General features: G+C 39.9%; 1 protein-coding gene across 2 annotated transcripts in view; it reads right to left on the bottom strand.

The window, feature by feature from the left end:
* The window catches only part of arid5b (AT-rich interaction domain 5B), a 337352-nt gene that overhangs the window by 9390 nt on the left and 311832 nt on the right, over nucleotides 1-16130 (bottom strand). For both annotated transcript variants that reach the window (XM_062059039.1, XM_062059040.1), the window contains one exon: nucleotides 74-287. In XM_062059039.1, the coding sequence (XP_061915023.1) occupies nucleotides 74-287 (214 nt within the window). The remainder of the gene's footprint in view (nucleotides 1-73; nucleotides 288-16130) is intronic.

Raw genomic sequence — 16130 nt, 5'->3', positions numbered from 1 at the left:
TGATTAATGAATTATAAATGATTGTCTTATGTGACGTGAGTCCACAGTTTAGGCAAAGAGTGATGGAACTAACCTGTGACGCTTCCTGGCCCTTCGTGGCCTCCGCTCGCTCCTTTCTCGCCGCCTGCTTGAGATGATTGGACCCTTTGACCTTCTTGGCGCCGACTCCTTTGGCCTTTGCCCCCGGCGTCTTCTCCTGGCCGCCCTCCTGCTTCCGGGGTTTGGTCAGGGGAGGGAGGGGCTTGTCCTGCTCGCCTTTGAGGTGCCTCTCGTACGGCAGGAGGAGCCTGCGGAGGATGAGGAGGGAAGGCGAATGATGTTACCGCGTCACGCCAGGCTGGAGAAACACAATGGCGAGACCGGGTCGCGTCCTCGGGTGTCCAAAACGACGATTATGCCTTTCAAACTTATTTTGTTCGGTGAAAGCAAACATGGAGCTGCGGTTTTGCCAGAGGCACAAACAGGCCTCTTGTTTTAATACCTGGCAAGCAGTAACTAATCCTTCTGTAATTACACAACGTGAGGGGAAATCCAGGCGCAGCAAGAGAATGTGCGTGTGTGCGTGTGCCAGCTGAGACGGATCACACTAGCTATTATTTTAACCTTGACAGGAGAGAAAATGCTCCACTTCTCCTGCACATGTTTTTTTTTTTTTTTTTTGTAGCCATGTGTTGTGCTGCTGAGGGATTGCAACAAAAAAAAAGAAAAAAGAGAAAAGAATCAAATCGTTCACGGTGTATAAAAAGGGATTTAATATGCCAATATGATTCATCACAGGCGGTTTTAACACGCGGCCGAGCTGACGGGACTCAATGCAGATGCTCGCACGGAATTAGGTCCATGTTCTGGTGGAAGAAAAAAGGAAAAAAAAAAAAGAAGGAAAGTCCGCCTCTGTTATTTGTCATCGGAACATTCCCAGGGTTCATTTTCTGTACGTGAAGTCATAACTAATAGCATCTGGCTAATGTAACAATTACCACGTGAGAGGACATTTTTATGGCCGTGAAAAGAAAATGGAAGCCACGAGATACTTTTTGTTTTATTTGTCAGTCGTCTCCTCTCATTCACACATATTAATCTCAAAAATATCCCAAACCACATCAGTCAGTCTGTCAAGAAAGAAAATACCCCACGTGGAAAACCCCTCATTTTCCAGAAGCGGTTCTGTGTCGCTGGTGGACTTCCAGGTTGTTCCAGGCAAAGAAGTCATGTCAAACAAATGAAAAACGTTTATTAAATTGACATTTGTCACTAGAGATGTCCGATAATGGCTTTTTTGCCGGTATCCGATATTCCGATATTGTCCAACTCTTAATTACCAATTCCGATATCAACCGATACCGATATATACAGTCGTGGAATTAACACATTATTATGCCTAATTTTGTTGTGATGCCCCGCTGAATGCATTAAACAATGTAACAAGGTTTTCCAAAATAAATCAACTCAAGTTATGGAAAAAATGCCAACATGGCACTGCCATATTTATTATTGAAGTCACAAAGTGCATTATTTTTTTTAACATGCCTCAAAACAGCAGCTTGGAATCTGGGACATGCTCTCCCTGAGAGAGCATGAGGAGGTTGAGGTGGGCGGGGTGGGGAGGGAGGGTAGGGTGTATATTGTAGCGTCCCGGAAGAGTTAGTGCTGCAAGGGGTTCTGGGTATTTGTTCTGTTGTGTTTATGTTGTGTTACGGTGCGGATGTTCTCCCGAAATGTGTTTGTCATTCTTGTTTGGTGTGGGTTCACAGTGTGGCGCATATTTGTAACAGTGATAAAGTTGTTTGTACGGCTACCCTCAGTGTGACCTGTATGGCTGTTGACCAAGTATGGCTTGCATTCATTTGAGTGTGTGAAAAGCAGTAGATATTATGTGATTGGACCGGCACGCAAAGGCAGTGCCTTTAAGGTTTATTGGCGCTCTGTACTTCTCCCTACGTCCGTGTACACAGCGACGTTTTAAATAGTTATACATTTTACTTTTTGAAACCGATACCAATAATTTCCGATATTACATTTTAAAGCATTTATCGGCCGATAATATCGGCAGTCCAATAATATCAGACATCTCTACCTGTCACTTTAAGTCACATTATAACACTCCTAATTGTAAAAATGTGTAAAAAGTAGTGAACCACTGTCTAATACAACTAAAGCAAAACTACACTATTATATATTCTATTCATTGTCAGTTATGTTTAGTTATGAGTATATAAGTTGTATATGCTCAGGTAAACATGCGTTCTCTGCGGTGGATATTTGTATTTTGAATTTAAAAAAATGATCGGTTCTCAGGAAGAAATAATCATGTATGAGATATGTACATTGGCAACATGTATGATTATTAGAGATGTCCGATAATGGCTTTTTTGCCGATATTCCGATATTGTCCATCTCTTAATTGCCGATCCCGATATCAACCGGTACCGATATATACAGTCATGGAATTAACACACTATTATGCCTAATTTTGTAGTGATGCCCAGCTGAATGCATTAAACAATGTAACAAGGTTTTCCAAAATAAATCAACTCAAGTTATGGAAAAAAATGCCAACATGGCACTGCCATATTTATTATTGATGTCACAAAGTGCATTATTTTTTTTTAACATGCCTCAAAACAGCAGCGTGGAATTTGGGACATGCTCTCCCTGAGAGAGCATGAGGAGGTTGAGGTGGGCGGGGTTTCGGGGGTAGGGGATAGCGGGGGGTGTATATTGTAGCGTCCCGGAAGAGTTAGTGCTGCAAGGGGTTCTGGGTATTTGTTCCGTTGTGTTACGGTGCGGATGTTCTCCCGAAACGTGTTTGTCATTCTTGTTTGGTGTGGGTTCACAGTGTGGCGCATATTTGTAACAGTGTTAAAGTTGTTTATACGGCCACCCTCATTGTGACCTGTATGGCTGTTGACCAAGTATGCTTTGCATTCACTTGTGTGAAAAGCCGTAGATATTATGTGATTGGGCCGGCACGCAAAGGCAGTGCCTTTAAGGCACGACCCCAATATTATTGTTTGGGTGGAAATCGGGAGAAATTTGGGAGAATGGTTGCCCCGGGAGATTTTCGGGAGGGGCACTGAAATTCGGGAGTCTCCCGGGAAAATCGGGAGGGTTGGCAAGTATGACTGGGAGACGCAACTGCTCTGTACTTCTCCCTATGTCCGTGTACCACTCCGTACAGCCGCGTTTTAAAAAGTCATACATTTTACTTTTTGAAACCGGTACCGATAATTTCCGATATTACATTTTAAAGCATTTATCGGCCGATAATATCGGCAGTCCGATATTATCGGACATCTCTAATGTATATTGATTACAATTATTTTATGAATACGTTTTGAAATATATTTCTTATAGCTGTTTTTTCATACTTAACTTTGTTTATATATGTTTACTTGTACGTGCAAACTAGTGATGTGCGATACCACTAATTATCTTTCCGATCCGATCCCTGAGTAAAAGTCAGGCGATACTGATCTGATACCGATACGTAGTCCGACTATACCTAATATGTCTACTAAAATTTAAAAAGTTGTGCATTTCAAATAATAACATATCTAATGGCATTAAGAATACAACAGAGAGTTATCTATTTATTTCAAACGCTGAAGTATATTGAGGTGGTGGCGAGAATTATTAATACAACAACTGGTCTTGCTAGAGACCTGTGCACCACCATCTTAAAAAACCCTAAAAAAAACACACACAAAAATGGTGTTTCAAACCATATAAAAAAGAAGATGAGTAAAATAATAAACACATTAAATTGAAGGTATCATAGAGAACAACCATTAGCATAAAAACTAATTCAGGATTCAGTTACATGAACATGTTAACGTGTAAGTACTGAATATACAAATAATACAACAAAAGCATTCAAATGTTGCCACATTGCCTAATTCATAAGTTTAGCCCTTTTTCTTTTACACTGTGTTCCTGTTAATGATATACATTATCTCAAATAACTAAAGTATCAATATTTTAATTTGAGTATCAATATTACAGCATGAATATCTGGTATGGGCGGTATCAATATTTCAGTATGGATCCACACATCACGAGTGCAATCTACTGTAACACGACTACTCCTGAACCGCCGCACACAAATGGGGGGAGATTTGTCAATACATGCACCTCTACTGTGTTGTCTGTGCTATTAGCTTTCTCACCAATACACCACATGGTGGCGCTGTTATTAAACCCCAAAGTTTGACTTGAAATTTCTCACACAACTCACAAGAAACACCCGCTGTAACTTTAGGGTGTTTTGCTGAATCACTCCCGAATTTGGTACACATCTTAAGTGGACCGACAAGCGCATGTGTGTCAAATTTGAGCTAGATGGGTTGAGAAACATGGCTGCCATGGAGCAAAATATCTGCGTAGACAAGGGGGAGTTTATGGTAAAAGCAATTGAGCATTTGTCTTATAATACAACTTTGAGGATATGAGTATTACATGTATGCATGTCTTACCCTTAGAAAGCATTTCGACTTTAGGTGTCCCGATCCGATATTGATATCAGCAAAAAAAAAATCAAGTATCTCATTGCATCTAAAATCTTTAATACAAGCAGTACTGCCGCATGTTTACTTGTGCAAAGTTAACATATAAATGTCCTCCAATAAACAAACAAGGTTGGTCTTTCCTTCTACCAAATGTAAACAGGCTAAAGGCTACTAGGCGCTAGCAGCTACACAGCAACTAAGCATACAATAGCACACAAGCTAGACATTATATAATAAGTGTCCTTAATACAACAATATTGCAGTCTAAAAGCTAGGAAGAATCCAGTAACAAACAGGTCCGCATCATTCAACTTACCGCGTCATGAGCTTTAACTTAATGAATTAATTCAGGGGTGTCGAACTCATTTTAGATGAGGGGGCCGCATGGAAAAAGATCTACTCCTAAGTGGGCCGGACTGGTAAAATCACGGCACGATAACTTAAAAATAAAGACAACTTCAGATGGTTTAAAAACAGAACAAGCACATTCTGAAAATGTACAAATCATAATGTTGTTGGGTTCTTTTTACACTTACATGTTGCGGTTGATAGTATTCTACCTTTATTTGTCGTTATCAATACTTTCTGAATAAATTATGTGATAATATTCATCAGTCAACTTATTGGTGTACATTTTCAATCTATCAAGATAAAAAAAATAATATCAAAATCAAATTACAGGATGTTATTCATGTAGTTTGCTCATTTTCCTCGACTGGTGCACTGTTTTTTTTTTTTTTTTTTTACATATCTACAAAGATACAAAAAATTGCTATTGCCACATCGAGTGGACACATTTATAACAGCAGTTTCTTTCATTCAAAAATGTTGGCTCATTTTTATACTTAGCAAACTCATCCCGCGGGACGGATAAAACCTGTTCGCGTGCCTGTTCCGGCCCGCGGGCCGTACGTTTGATACCGCTGAATAATGTGACCATCAGGTGTTGCAACTTAGACAGCATAAGTCCATTAATAATACATGGGTTTGTGTTTTTCCATGCCGATCATTCTTTTCTGTTTGACTCATTTCACTTGATGGAGATTCCATTCCACACTACAAAATAATAATAGTATGTATGATTCAAGGGGATCAATATTGGTATCAGTCAATACACAAAGCTCCAATATCGGTATTGTATCAGAACCACTCATTTTGATCACAACCTCCCAGAGGTATTATTATTTACTGCCTCCTAGTGGTGTTCTATAGGCACGAATGAACATGCATTCAGTACTAGTGGGTGTTAAAAAGTTAAAGTACCAATGATTGTCACACACACACTATAATGCAATATGTACATCCATCTAGCCTAAATAGCATGTTAGCATTGATTAGCTTGCAGTCATGCTCTGATCAAATATGCCTGATCAGCGCTCCAACAAGTCAATAACGTCAACAAAGCCCACTTTTGTGCATTCACGCACAGCATACAACCTTTGGTAGACAAAGTGAGACAAAGGAGTGGCAGATTTTACATGTAAACAAACTGTTGTGTCACAGTCCACACTATGTTGAGTTCAAGAACCGCCGAAATTAGTAGGACAAAACGATGTTCACCAAATACTCTCATCAGTGAAGCATACACATGCTTTCTAACAATTGGGAAGGTTTGTGTCATGTTTGTCCTCAAACAAAGAACATACTAAAACAAAACAATTATTTCACCCCCCGATCTTTTTCCATTTTCAATCCTTTTTTAAAAAATGCTCCAGGGAGCTCCAGGCTGACCCCCGGGTTAGCGTGACACATTCTCTCTTTTAAAAAAAAAACAACGATCCTCTGAAAAGCTACGCAGCTTTATTCTAAAACAAAAACAATCCGACATGACATAACAGGTGGAACGGGATTTTTCTTAATTTTTGTTTTTTTTGTTTTTTTGAGACAGTTGCAGTATTCCTTTTAAGGAACACAGCGCTAAAAACAAACAATGAATCAAGAGCCGTTTCGCCTTCGCTTCAAAAGAAAGAAAAACTCGAAGAGTTCAAGAGGCTCTGTGGGATTTGTGTGTGTGTGTGTGTGTGTGTGCGTGTGTGCGTGTGTGTGTGTTATTTTCCCTCTGAACAAAAGTGCTGGCAGGGAAAGCGGTGAAACTACATTTCATACAGCTGGTCTGGCAGCAGGCCCCAGGCCAAGAAAGGAAATGTACTATTAAATGTGACTTATTGAGAAAGAGGAAAAGACGCAGCCAGGGCATAATGACATGTTAATGAAGAGAAAAATCATTCCTGTGCTTGAAGAAGGAAAACGATTTTTTGAAATAGCAGCAGTGTTATGAGGAGTAAATGATGGGGGACTGGTGACGTGACGCAAACAAGGCTGGCATTATTGCTGCCCCTGATGAGGACACGTGCACACCGGGACATGTGGACAGTCCAGCAGTGTGGGAATGAAGCTGGCTGCATGGTCTACTTTATGGAATGTCAATATGGAGGGGAAAAAAGGAGCGCTGGGGAAAGGGAAAAGGGGGGGTCAAACTGTTGCAGATTATCTACGAGCCCGGGAACATGAGGCTCCTTATATAAATACTTCCAAATGGGAAAGGCTAACATGTTATTCTGATCAGGAAAGAACAGAATTGACTCTAAAGAAGTTCCCACAATGCCCGAAATTAAATAAAAAAAGGCTTTTTTAATGACACTTCTGAAGGCTGGTCATTTTACCCTTTAAAAAGTCTGTGTTTTAACCATTTTGGATAAGTGTCAGAGGTCCCATAATAGTGGATTAGCTGAAATCTAGCCCTGAGAAGTGTTTTTTTTTAATAAGCACTACTACTTTTGTGCTTGCCAATTCCTTGAAAAAAACAAAAAAAAAGAGACACTTTGTTGGCAAGGATCGGTGTTTTGTTCCGACGAACTGTGCATCTCCATCCAGTTGGAAGATGAAATAATACACACTTGGACAACTAACTGTAGGGAAAACCTGCTTTAACTTCCGTGAGTACAATATTCAGAGTAAAAACAAGGCTATGGTTTTCGGTCAGTTCATATTCTGTACTTTGCACTACAACCTCCGTTTTACACTTTATTAGGTTATGATATTCACATGGAGATGGCGGAAATCAAGGCGAGGTTTGGCCCCTAACATAATATTTTAAGGTTGGAAATAATGTGCGTCAAAACGTTATTTGTTCTTTCAAGTTCGACCACATTTTTTGACAGTACTCCATGCAATTGCATGTTTTGTTATCAAAAGAAATACTTTATGTATCTATATTTGTATTAATTATATTTGTAATTATATTATATTTATAATTTTTCCTACATATTTTTTAATTAAAAAAATACTTAAATATCTGCTTGTAACCTTGACTTACGATTATAAAGCAAGTTATCCATCAATCTGTTACAGCAGTAAAACGATAATAAACACAATTGCCTATGCAAATTTAGCAGCCAGCGTCCAAATTCCGGCCCACGGAAAGTCCCAAGTTAAAAAAAAAAAATAAAAAAATAAAATGTTTTATAATTTGTATTATTATTATTTTTTTTAAATCTGACCTTCCTAATCCATTTTCTACCGCATTTTTCCATCGATAACATGACATTAAGTGTGCACTTTTTCAGTCAATTAGTGCGCGAGGAATATATATATATATATATACAGTGCCGAGTCAAAAAGTTTGGGGACCCCGGAGCAAGGCTATTATACTTATAAACTATATAAACTATGTTTGTATATATATAAAACTTCTCAGCATGTCTTTATATGCAGTTTTTATGTAATTGGTGACATTGGTTTGTACGTCTCTTTTAAGGTTAAAGTTAAATTACCAATGATAGTCACACACACACTAGGTGTGGCGAAATTATTCTCTGCATTTAACCCATCACCCTTGATCACCCCCTGGGAGGTGAGGGGAGCAGTGGGCAGCAGCGGTGGCTGCGCCCGGGAATCATTTTTTGTGATTTAACCCCCAATTCCAACCCTTGATGCTGAGTACCAAGCAGGGAGGTAATGGGTCCCATTTTTATAGTCTTTGGGGGGTTTGAACTCACAACCTACCGAGGGCGGACACTCTAACCACTAGGCCACCGAGTAGTGTCTGTTACGTGATTTAACTTGTCTGTGGGTATGTTTGCGGCCTCGCCTCCACCCGCAGACACAAAGACAGCGAACGACTGATAAGATGCTCCACTCTTGTTTCTTTCATTCTGCTATCGATATCATATTTTGATTACACTTTCAAGAAAAGCCAGAAATAGGGTAAGGCTTTTCTAGTAAACAAAAAAGTTGGGCAAAAGTTTTCAATTGGAAAATGTCTTTAAACATTTGGCTGGCTTCGTTTTGTCCTGACAAAGCGGATTTCAAGTTGAAATAGTTTGTTATAAGATGATATTTCATCCAGGATTCTCCTGCTAAACGGGTGCAGTAGCCGAAAGGTGCCATGTGGGGGCGTATGCTGCATGGGGGCCTGCTGTGTTGGACTGGCTGGAAAAGTGTGTGTGTGTATGTGTGTGTGTGTGGGGGACTTTTTCATTAAGGCAGGACCAGCAACAATTTTATGAGGTCAATAAACACTTAACTTCCTCTCAAGCCAATTTATCAGCCGCCTCTTGTTTGAGCAGGTGTCCCCCCCCCCCGTGTCGATAACAAGGAACTAATACACGCATGGAGGGAGAAAGGGAGGCGTATTAACGTGGAGTAAATATAAAAACATCAGATACGATGCTATTATACATGTTTGTCTTACCTTAATGCATTGATTTGCAAACAGGGGTCGGCAACCCAAAACGTTGAAAGAGCCATATTGGACCAAAAATACAAAAAACTAATCTGTCTGGAGCCGCAAAAAATGAAAAGCCTTATATAAGTGTTATATGAAGATGATGTATATGTCTCTATATTAGACATAATAGTCTACTATCAAAATGAAGTGTCACAGGCTGAAGCAAATCTTCGTTGACAGAACTGTTGAAATGTAATGTTTATTCTACACATTTTTGCAACATTAGAAACCATGAGTAAATCAGAGGCTACTCAGAAGGTGAGATAACTCCTGGAAATGACTGGCTTTTAATGGCCAAATGTATAGATGTGTGTGTCCAACTTAAAGGAAACGGCAGGCTGTCTTCTTTTAATAAATTTATTACAATCTTTGGCAAGCTAGGTAATGTTTGCTGTGGTCTGGAACAACACGGCACATACACAACTATCAGAAATGTGTCATGAGACATGCAAAACTAAATTATATAGGACAGGGGTCGGGAACCTTTTTGGATGAGAGAGCCATGAAAGCCAGATATTTTAAAATGTATTTCCGTGAGAGCCATATAATATTTTTTAACACTGAATACAACTAAATGCATGCATTTTTAAGTAATACCAACATTTTTAGAGTCTCTTATTCTTTTTAATAACATTGTTATTCTGAAGCTAACCAATAATAAATAAAATACTTCTTACCAATAATGCTACTTCTTGCGGTAGAAAATGGATGAATGGATTAAAATCCATGAGAATGTTTTATATTTTTAACATTATTTTTAACACTGTGATTACCAGCGGAATTATTCATTACTTATCATGTTAAGCAATGTCAGCTAAGATTTATCTGAGAGCCAGATGCAGTCATCAAAAGAGCCACATATATGAGCTCAAATATATCGACAAATAAGGCATCCATCCATCCATCCATTTTTTACCGCTTGTCCCTTTTGGGGTCGCGGGGGGTGCTGGAGCCTATCTCAGCTGCATTCGGGCGGAAGGCGGGGTACACCCTGGACAAGTCGCCACCTCATCACAGGGCCAACACAGATAGACAGACAACATTCACACTCACATTCACACACTAGGGCCAATTTAGTGTTGCCAATCAATCTATCACCAGGTGCATGTCTTTGGAGGCGGGAGGAAGCCGGAGTACCCGGAGGGAACTCACGCAGTCACGGGGAGAACATGCAAACTCCACACAGAAAGATCCCGAGCCCGGGATTGAACTCAGGACTACTCAGGACCTTCGTATTGTGAGGCACATGTACTAACCCCTGTTCCACCGTGCTACCCACAAATAAGGCATAATGATGCAATATGTACATACAGCTAGCCTAAATAGCATGTTAGCATTGACTAGCTTGCAGCCATGCACTTACAAAATATGCCTGATTAGCACTCCAACGAGTCAATAACATCAACAAAGCTCACCTTTGTGCATTCACGCACAGTATAAAAGTTTTGGTGGACAAAATGAGACAAAGAAGCGAGTGGCAGATTTGACATGTAAACAAACTGTCCACACTATGGTGAGTTCAAGGACCGCCAAAATTAGTAGGACAAAACGATGTTCATCAAATACTCTCATCAGTGAAGCATACACACAAACATATTAAACAGTGGGCTTTCTAACAATTGGGAAGGTTTGTGGCATGTTTGTCCTCAAACAAAAAACATACTAAAACAAAAAACTTTTTCCATTTTTAATCCTTTTTTAAAAATGCTCCAGGGAGCCACTAGGGCGGGTTGTTGACCCCCGCACGAGTGGTACACGGGCTCCATCTCCTCCACGCCCAAGAATCGCTTGTTTTATTTTCCTATGTTCAAACACAGTGTTACTGTTCAAACTGTGCGTAATGTTACAGTGGCCAAAATACTTGTTCAATAACACCTCTGCCTTGTTTTTTTTAACAAATACTTAGGTGTACTATGCTACTCTATTTTAATAATGGTCGTTATGGTGGTACTTGGAGAACCACTGTCTTAATAGATGAGAAATCCATCATATTTCATTAGCAATATGCATGTTCCTGCTGTGCACATACAGTAAAGGGGGGAGAAAAAAGACAAAAAGGTGATTTTACCAGCAATGCGCTGCTCTAGTTTGTGGAGTTTTGTCTTACAGGAAACAAGCGGCGCGGCGGCATCCCAGAAAAAAGAGCCGCAGTCACCAAATAAGCGGGGGGTGTAGCCTGCGGGGACGTTCCATTCCAACAATCTCCCTCCCATCTGTGCTCAAATTAATTTGAGGCTGTGTTGTGTTAACATCACAGGAGTTCAGGACAAAAAAGAAACCATTTAAAGGGCGAGCGGACGTCAGAAAAATGACTTATTTGGATTTTAACGGGCCCGCGGGGGGAATAGAGTGAAATAAGAAGGCAATGATGGAGCGGAGAAACAATAACTGGCGAGAAAGCGCCAGACAAGATGTCAACGGGTGGATAAACAGAACCCCCCCTTCCCACTCTCAAAGCCTTTTTTTTTTTTTTGTCTGCGAGCCAAACCACTCGAGGTGACCTGCATTCATGCAGTTAAAAGAGGAGGGCAGGCCAAGAATGTAGAAAACTTGAAGTCCTTTGTCAAGTCGGAAAATACTAGATTTTAAATGACCTCTACAGTTGAACCCCCTCCAGGGGCTTTGCGCTCATTAGCTGCTTTAAAAAAAATAAAAAAATAAAAAACGTGAGCGCTACGCCTCTAAATGACAAAAAAAAGAAAAAGTGCAAAGGGGCAGCATATGTTCTCGCTCTGTGACAGAATGTCATTAATTGACTTTGCTACGCCAAAACGTTTATTAATCTCGGCGGGGACGCGGCACATTGGTTGGCCCGTCACGCCTCGCCAGGTTTGGGTTGTCTTTGCCGCCAGGAGAGGACACCTTGGACCAGGCCTGGGCAATTATTTTGACTCGGGGGCCACATTTAGAGAAAACAATGTGTCTGGGGGCCGGTATATCTATTTTTAGGAACACTAATACAAAACCTCACAATAATGTCTGATTGAATGCTAAAAACGTTATGACAGACCGCCTTAAAAAACGTAAATTTAAATTTTTCTACGAATGATAAAACACTGAATATTGACAAAATATGAACGTCACACCCCCTTTCGATCGACATATTTTACAATCAAGTGAAACGCAACAAAAAGGCAACAAACAGTGAAATATGAACGCGAAGGGTACAAAATAAACCCACCGACAATCTGATATATCTGATTTATCACTAAGCTTTAGAAGTTTGTTGTGAAAATCTCCTTCTGCGTCTGTGGAAACGCTTCCTGCCCACACTGCTTGGTGCCTCGTCTGAGCTGCTGTGACTTAGGTTACCATAGTAACTAATTAGATTACCATTGTAACTAATTAGATTACCATACTAACTGGTATATTATCCCAAAGCGCAGATTCCAACCATTGAGATACTTTGTATAGTTGAAGACTTACGGTTATTAGAAAACATGACTGCACATCATAATGGCAGCTACAGTTTCCATCTTAAAGATCTAAAAAAATTATTTGGGAATGTCCGGCGGGCCAGATTGAAAAACTGAACGGGCCGCATGTGGCCCCCGGGCCTTAATTTGCCCAGGTCTGCCTTGGACCCTTGGATTGAATTCCACATGTGAAGGAAGTCAGCCAATGTTGTCTTTTGGGAACTTGCAGCCGCCTGGAGTTTTTGTTTTTGTCCTGACGACGCACTGAGACCCTAAAATAGCTGACACTAAGGCTGGAAAGTATTATTCAAAACATTTGCTTCTAATGAAAAAAAAACACACAAACAACAGCGAAAAAGGTTGGCTTTCCACCCAAACACGAAACTCTGGTAAAATAGTCTTAAAAGTTTGTGCTGCCTTAGTGCAATTTTAGGTTATTAGAGAAAATGTAATAGATCAATTCAAGTTTAGCATTTCTTAAGCAAAAATCATCACAATAAATTGGGCTATGTTTGTGCAATTAAAATGATCAATTATGCACTCATCAAATTGTTATGTTTAAGAACAACATTTCTCAACGAGCTATTGCAAGGAATTTTGGGATTTCACCATCTATGTACCGTAATATCATCAAAAGGTTCAGAGAATCTGGAGAAATCACTGCACGTAAGGGATGATATTACGGACATTCAACCCTTCAGGTGGTACTGCAACAAAAAGCGACATCAGAGTGTAAAGGATATCACCACATGGGCTCAGGAACACTTCAGAAAACCACTGTCAGTAACTACAGTTCGTTGCTACATCTGTAAGTGCAAGTTAAAACCCTACTATGCAAAGTGAAAGCCATTTATCAACAACACCCAGAAACGCCGCCGGCTTCGCTGGGCCCGAGCTCATCTAAGATGGACTGATGCAAAGTGGAAAAGTGTTCTGTGGTCTGACGAGTCCACATTTCAAATTGTTTTTGGAAACTGTGGACGTTGTGTCCTCCGGAACAAAGAGGAAAAGAACCATCCTGATTGTTATAGGCACAAAGTTGAAAAGCCAGCATCTGTGATGGTATGGGGGTGTATTGGTGCCCAAGGCAAGGGTAACGTACACATCTGTGAAGGCACCATTAATGCTGAAAGGTACATACAGGTTTTGGAGCAACATATGTTGCCATCCAAGCAACGCTATCATGGACGCCCCTGCTTATTTCAGCAAGACAATGCCAAGTCACGTGTTACAACAATGTGGCTTCATAGTAAAAGAGTGTGGGTACTAGATTGGCCTGCCTGTAGTCCAGACCTGTCTCCCATTGAAAATGTGTGGTGGATTATGAAGCCTAAAATTCCACAACGGAGACCCCCGGACTGTTGAACAACTTAAGCTGTACATCAAGCAAGAATGGGAAATAATTCCACCTGAAAAGCTTCAAAAATTGGTCTCCTCAGTTCCCAAACGTTTACGGAGTGTTGTTAAAAGGTTTTGTAGATTAAACCAGTGGTTCTTAACCTTTTTGACCTCGAGGCCCAACTTTTCCACAACAGAGGGTTCAGGACCTAACTCAAATATTAACACACACAAAAAAAATTGTACATACAATTATGTTGTGCTAAAATAAATAAACTAAATTAATAATGAATATGTTTCTTACATAAACTGTCAATAAAATTAAAGTGCAAACAATGAATACAGTTTTACCACTTTAGTCATAATTTTTGTGCTTAAAAAACGTCTTGATGACTTTAGCTCCAGACTTCTTCTGTTTGTTTGATATTGTCATTACTGCCACAAGTGGTGGAAAAGTGTGTTACAACTAAGTACCACTGCGACCCATACGGACCACAGCTGAAAAACAGATATTTTTTGGCGGCCCTTAAGGGGGGCTCGCAGTCCAACAATGGGCCCTATGGTTAAGAAACCCTGGATTAAACTATTATTGGTCTACTTGGTAATTTAATATGTGGTTACTTTCTGTTGTAACACATTTCAGTTTAAATGTAATAAACACTTATTCTTCTGTTGTTTGGATACTGTACATTAGTTTTGGGTGATACTACAAATTTGGGTATCGATCCAAAATCTAGTAATTACAGGCGCAGTATTGGCCATACGAATGCTGATACTGATACTTCAAAATGTCGAGATTATTGAATGGTTAATTTTTTCATCACACTAATCATCAAACAAAAACACGGTGGTGGTGTAACAATATCCAGTAAATATTTAAAGTTACTTAGTTTTATATCCTGTTCGTGAGTTTGTAAACAATAACAAAAAAACGCGATATAATACATAAATAATAATAAATAAATCATATTGAATAATATATACATATATATGTAAATATATATAATATAATGAATAATAAAAAATATCGATCTAACCACTGTAGTATCGACCGTATACTGATTCAATACTTCATACTATACTTTATTTATACTCAATACAAAAGCTCTAGCTAAGCATTTAGCATGTCCTCCTATGGTGTGTAGCGTAGCATGTTCAGCTATTCCTCGTCCTCCAGTGATATTGCTACTTTTTTGCCGCCATGGAGGCGAGGATTGCTGAGTTAGCCGCTAGCAAGAATTCTACATTGCGTTGAGAACTCGTTGGTTTTGCTTGTCGCTGTCAAGTAGATGGGACACAGCGAGAATGTGTATCGCGATATAACTATAGTATTAAAAGCTCTTGTGGAGGGGGGGCGTGGCCTGCGGGCCTGCCGCGGAATGGGTTGTGCCAGGACCGGCCTCGAAGACAGCGACAGGTGAGTAGATGGCCCAGGTGGGCCTTGTTAACTAATCACCTGTCGCCTTTATTAGCAGCAGCCGGAATGAGACACGGGCTTGGAGTTGGAGTGGGAGCCAGAGAGAGAGAGAGAGATGAACAAAGAGAAAGACATTTTGCTGGAAAGCAAAAGCCTCTCCACATTGACAAAAATAAAACAGTGTTATACCCTGAATTCCGGTCTCTCGTGGCAGTGTGTGGTGGTCCGAAGAACCCACTAGAGGGCAACCTCTACAGCCTTATTGTTAGCCGAATTTATATCATTTGTTTTGTCTCCATTGCGCAACCCTAGTACCTGTTATATATTGTATGTATCTATCATTGCGCTGCTGTAAAAGGCACATATCTCAAAATGTTGTGAGATGTTTATTTTTAATTTTTTAATCTATCTATTAAGAACTTTTAATCCCACGCAAGAGGCGTCCAGACTGGTCCCCCCTAGTATTACAGACTGCTAGTAGTAGGTAAGTATGGGTAACGTTCACATTTGAACCGGTACGTTACCTAAGAATCAATACCGGTACTGAACGGTACCAATTTTTGGTACTTGTGCGTGTGTAAATAAATATGACATGTTTTTGATAATAAAATCTCATTTTTATTGCAACATTTAAAAATCAGCTGGTTATGATAACGACTGTCCATTTGTTACATGTTGTTTCATTATCACATTTCTGAGTTTCATCTGCAAGTATGGCAATAATT

This window comes from Entelurus aequoreus, linkage group LG09, assembly GCF_033978785.1.
Source record: "Entelurus aequoreus isolate RoL-2023_Sb linkage group LG09, RoL_Eaeq_v1.1, whole genome shotgun sequence".
Classification (NCBI taxonomy): Eukaryota; Metazoa; Chordata; class Actinopteri; order Syngnathiformes; family Syngnathidae; genus Entelurus; species Entelurus aequoreus.
Note: the sequence above shows the minus strand (reverse complement) of the source record. Positions and strands in the feature narration are given on the sequence as shown.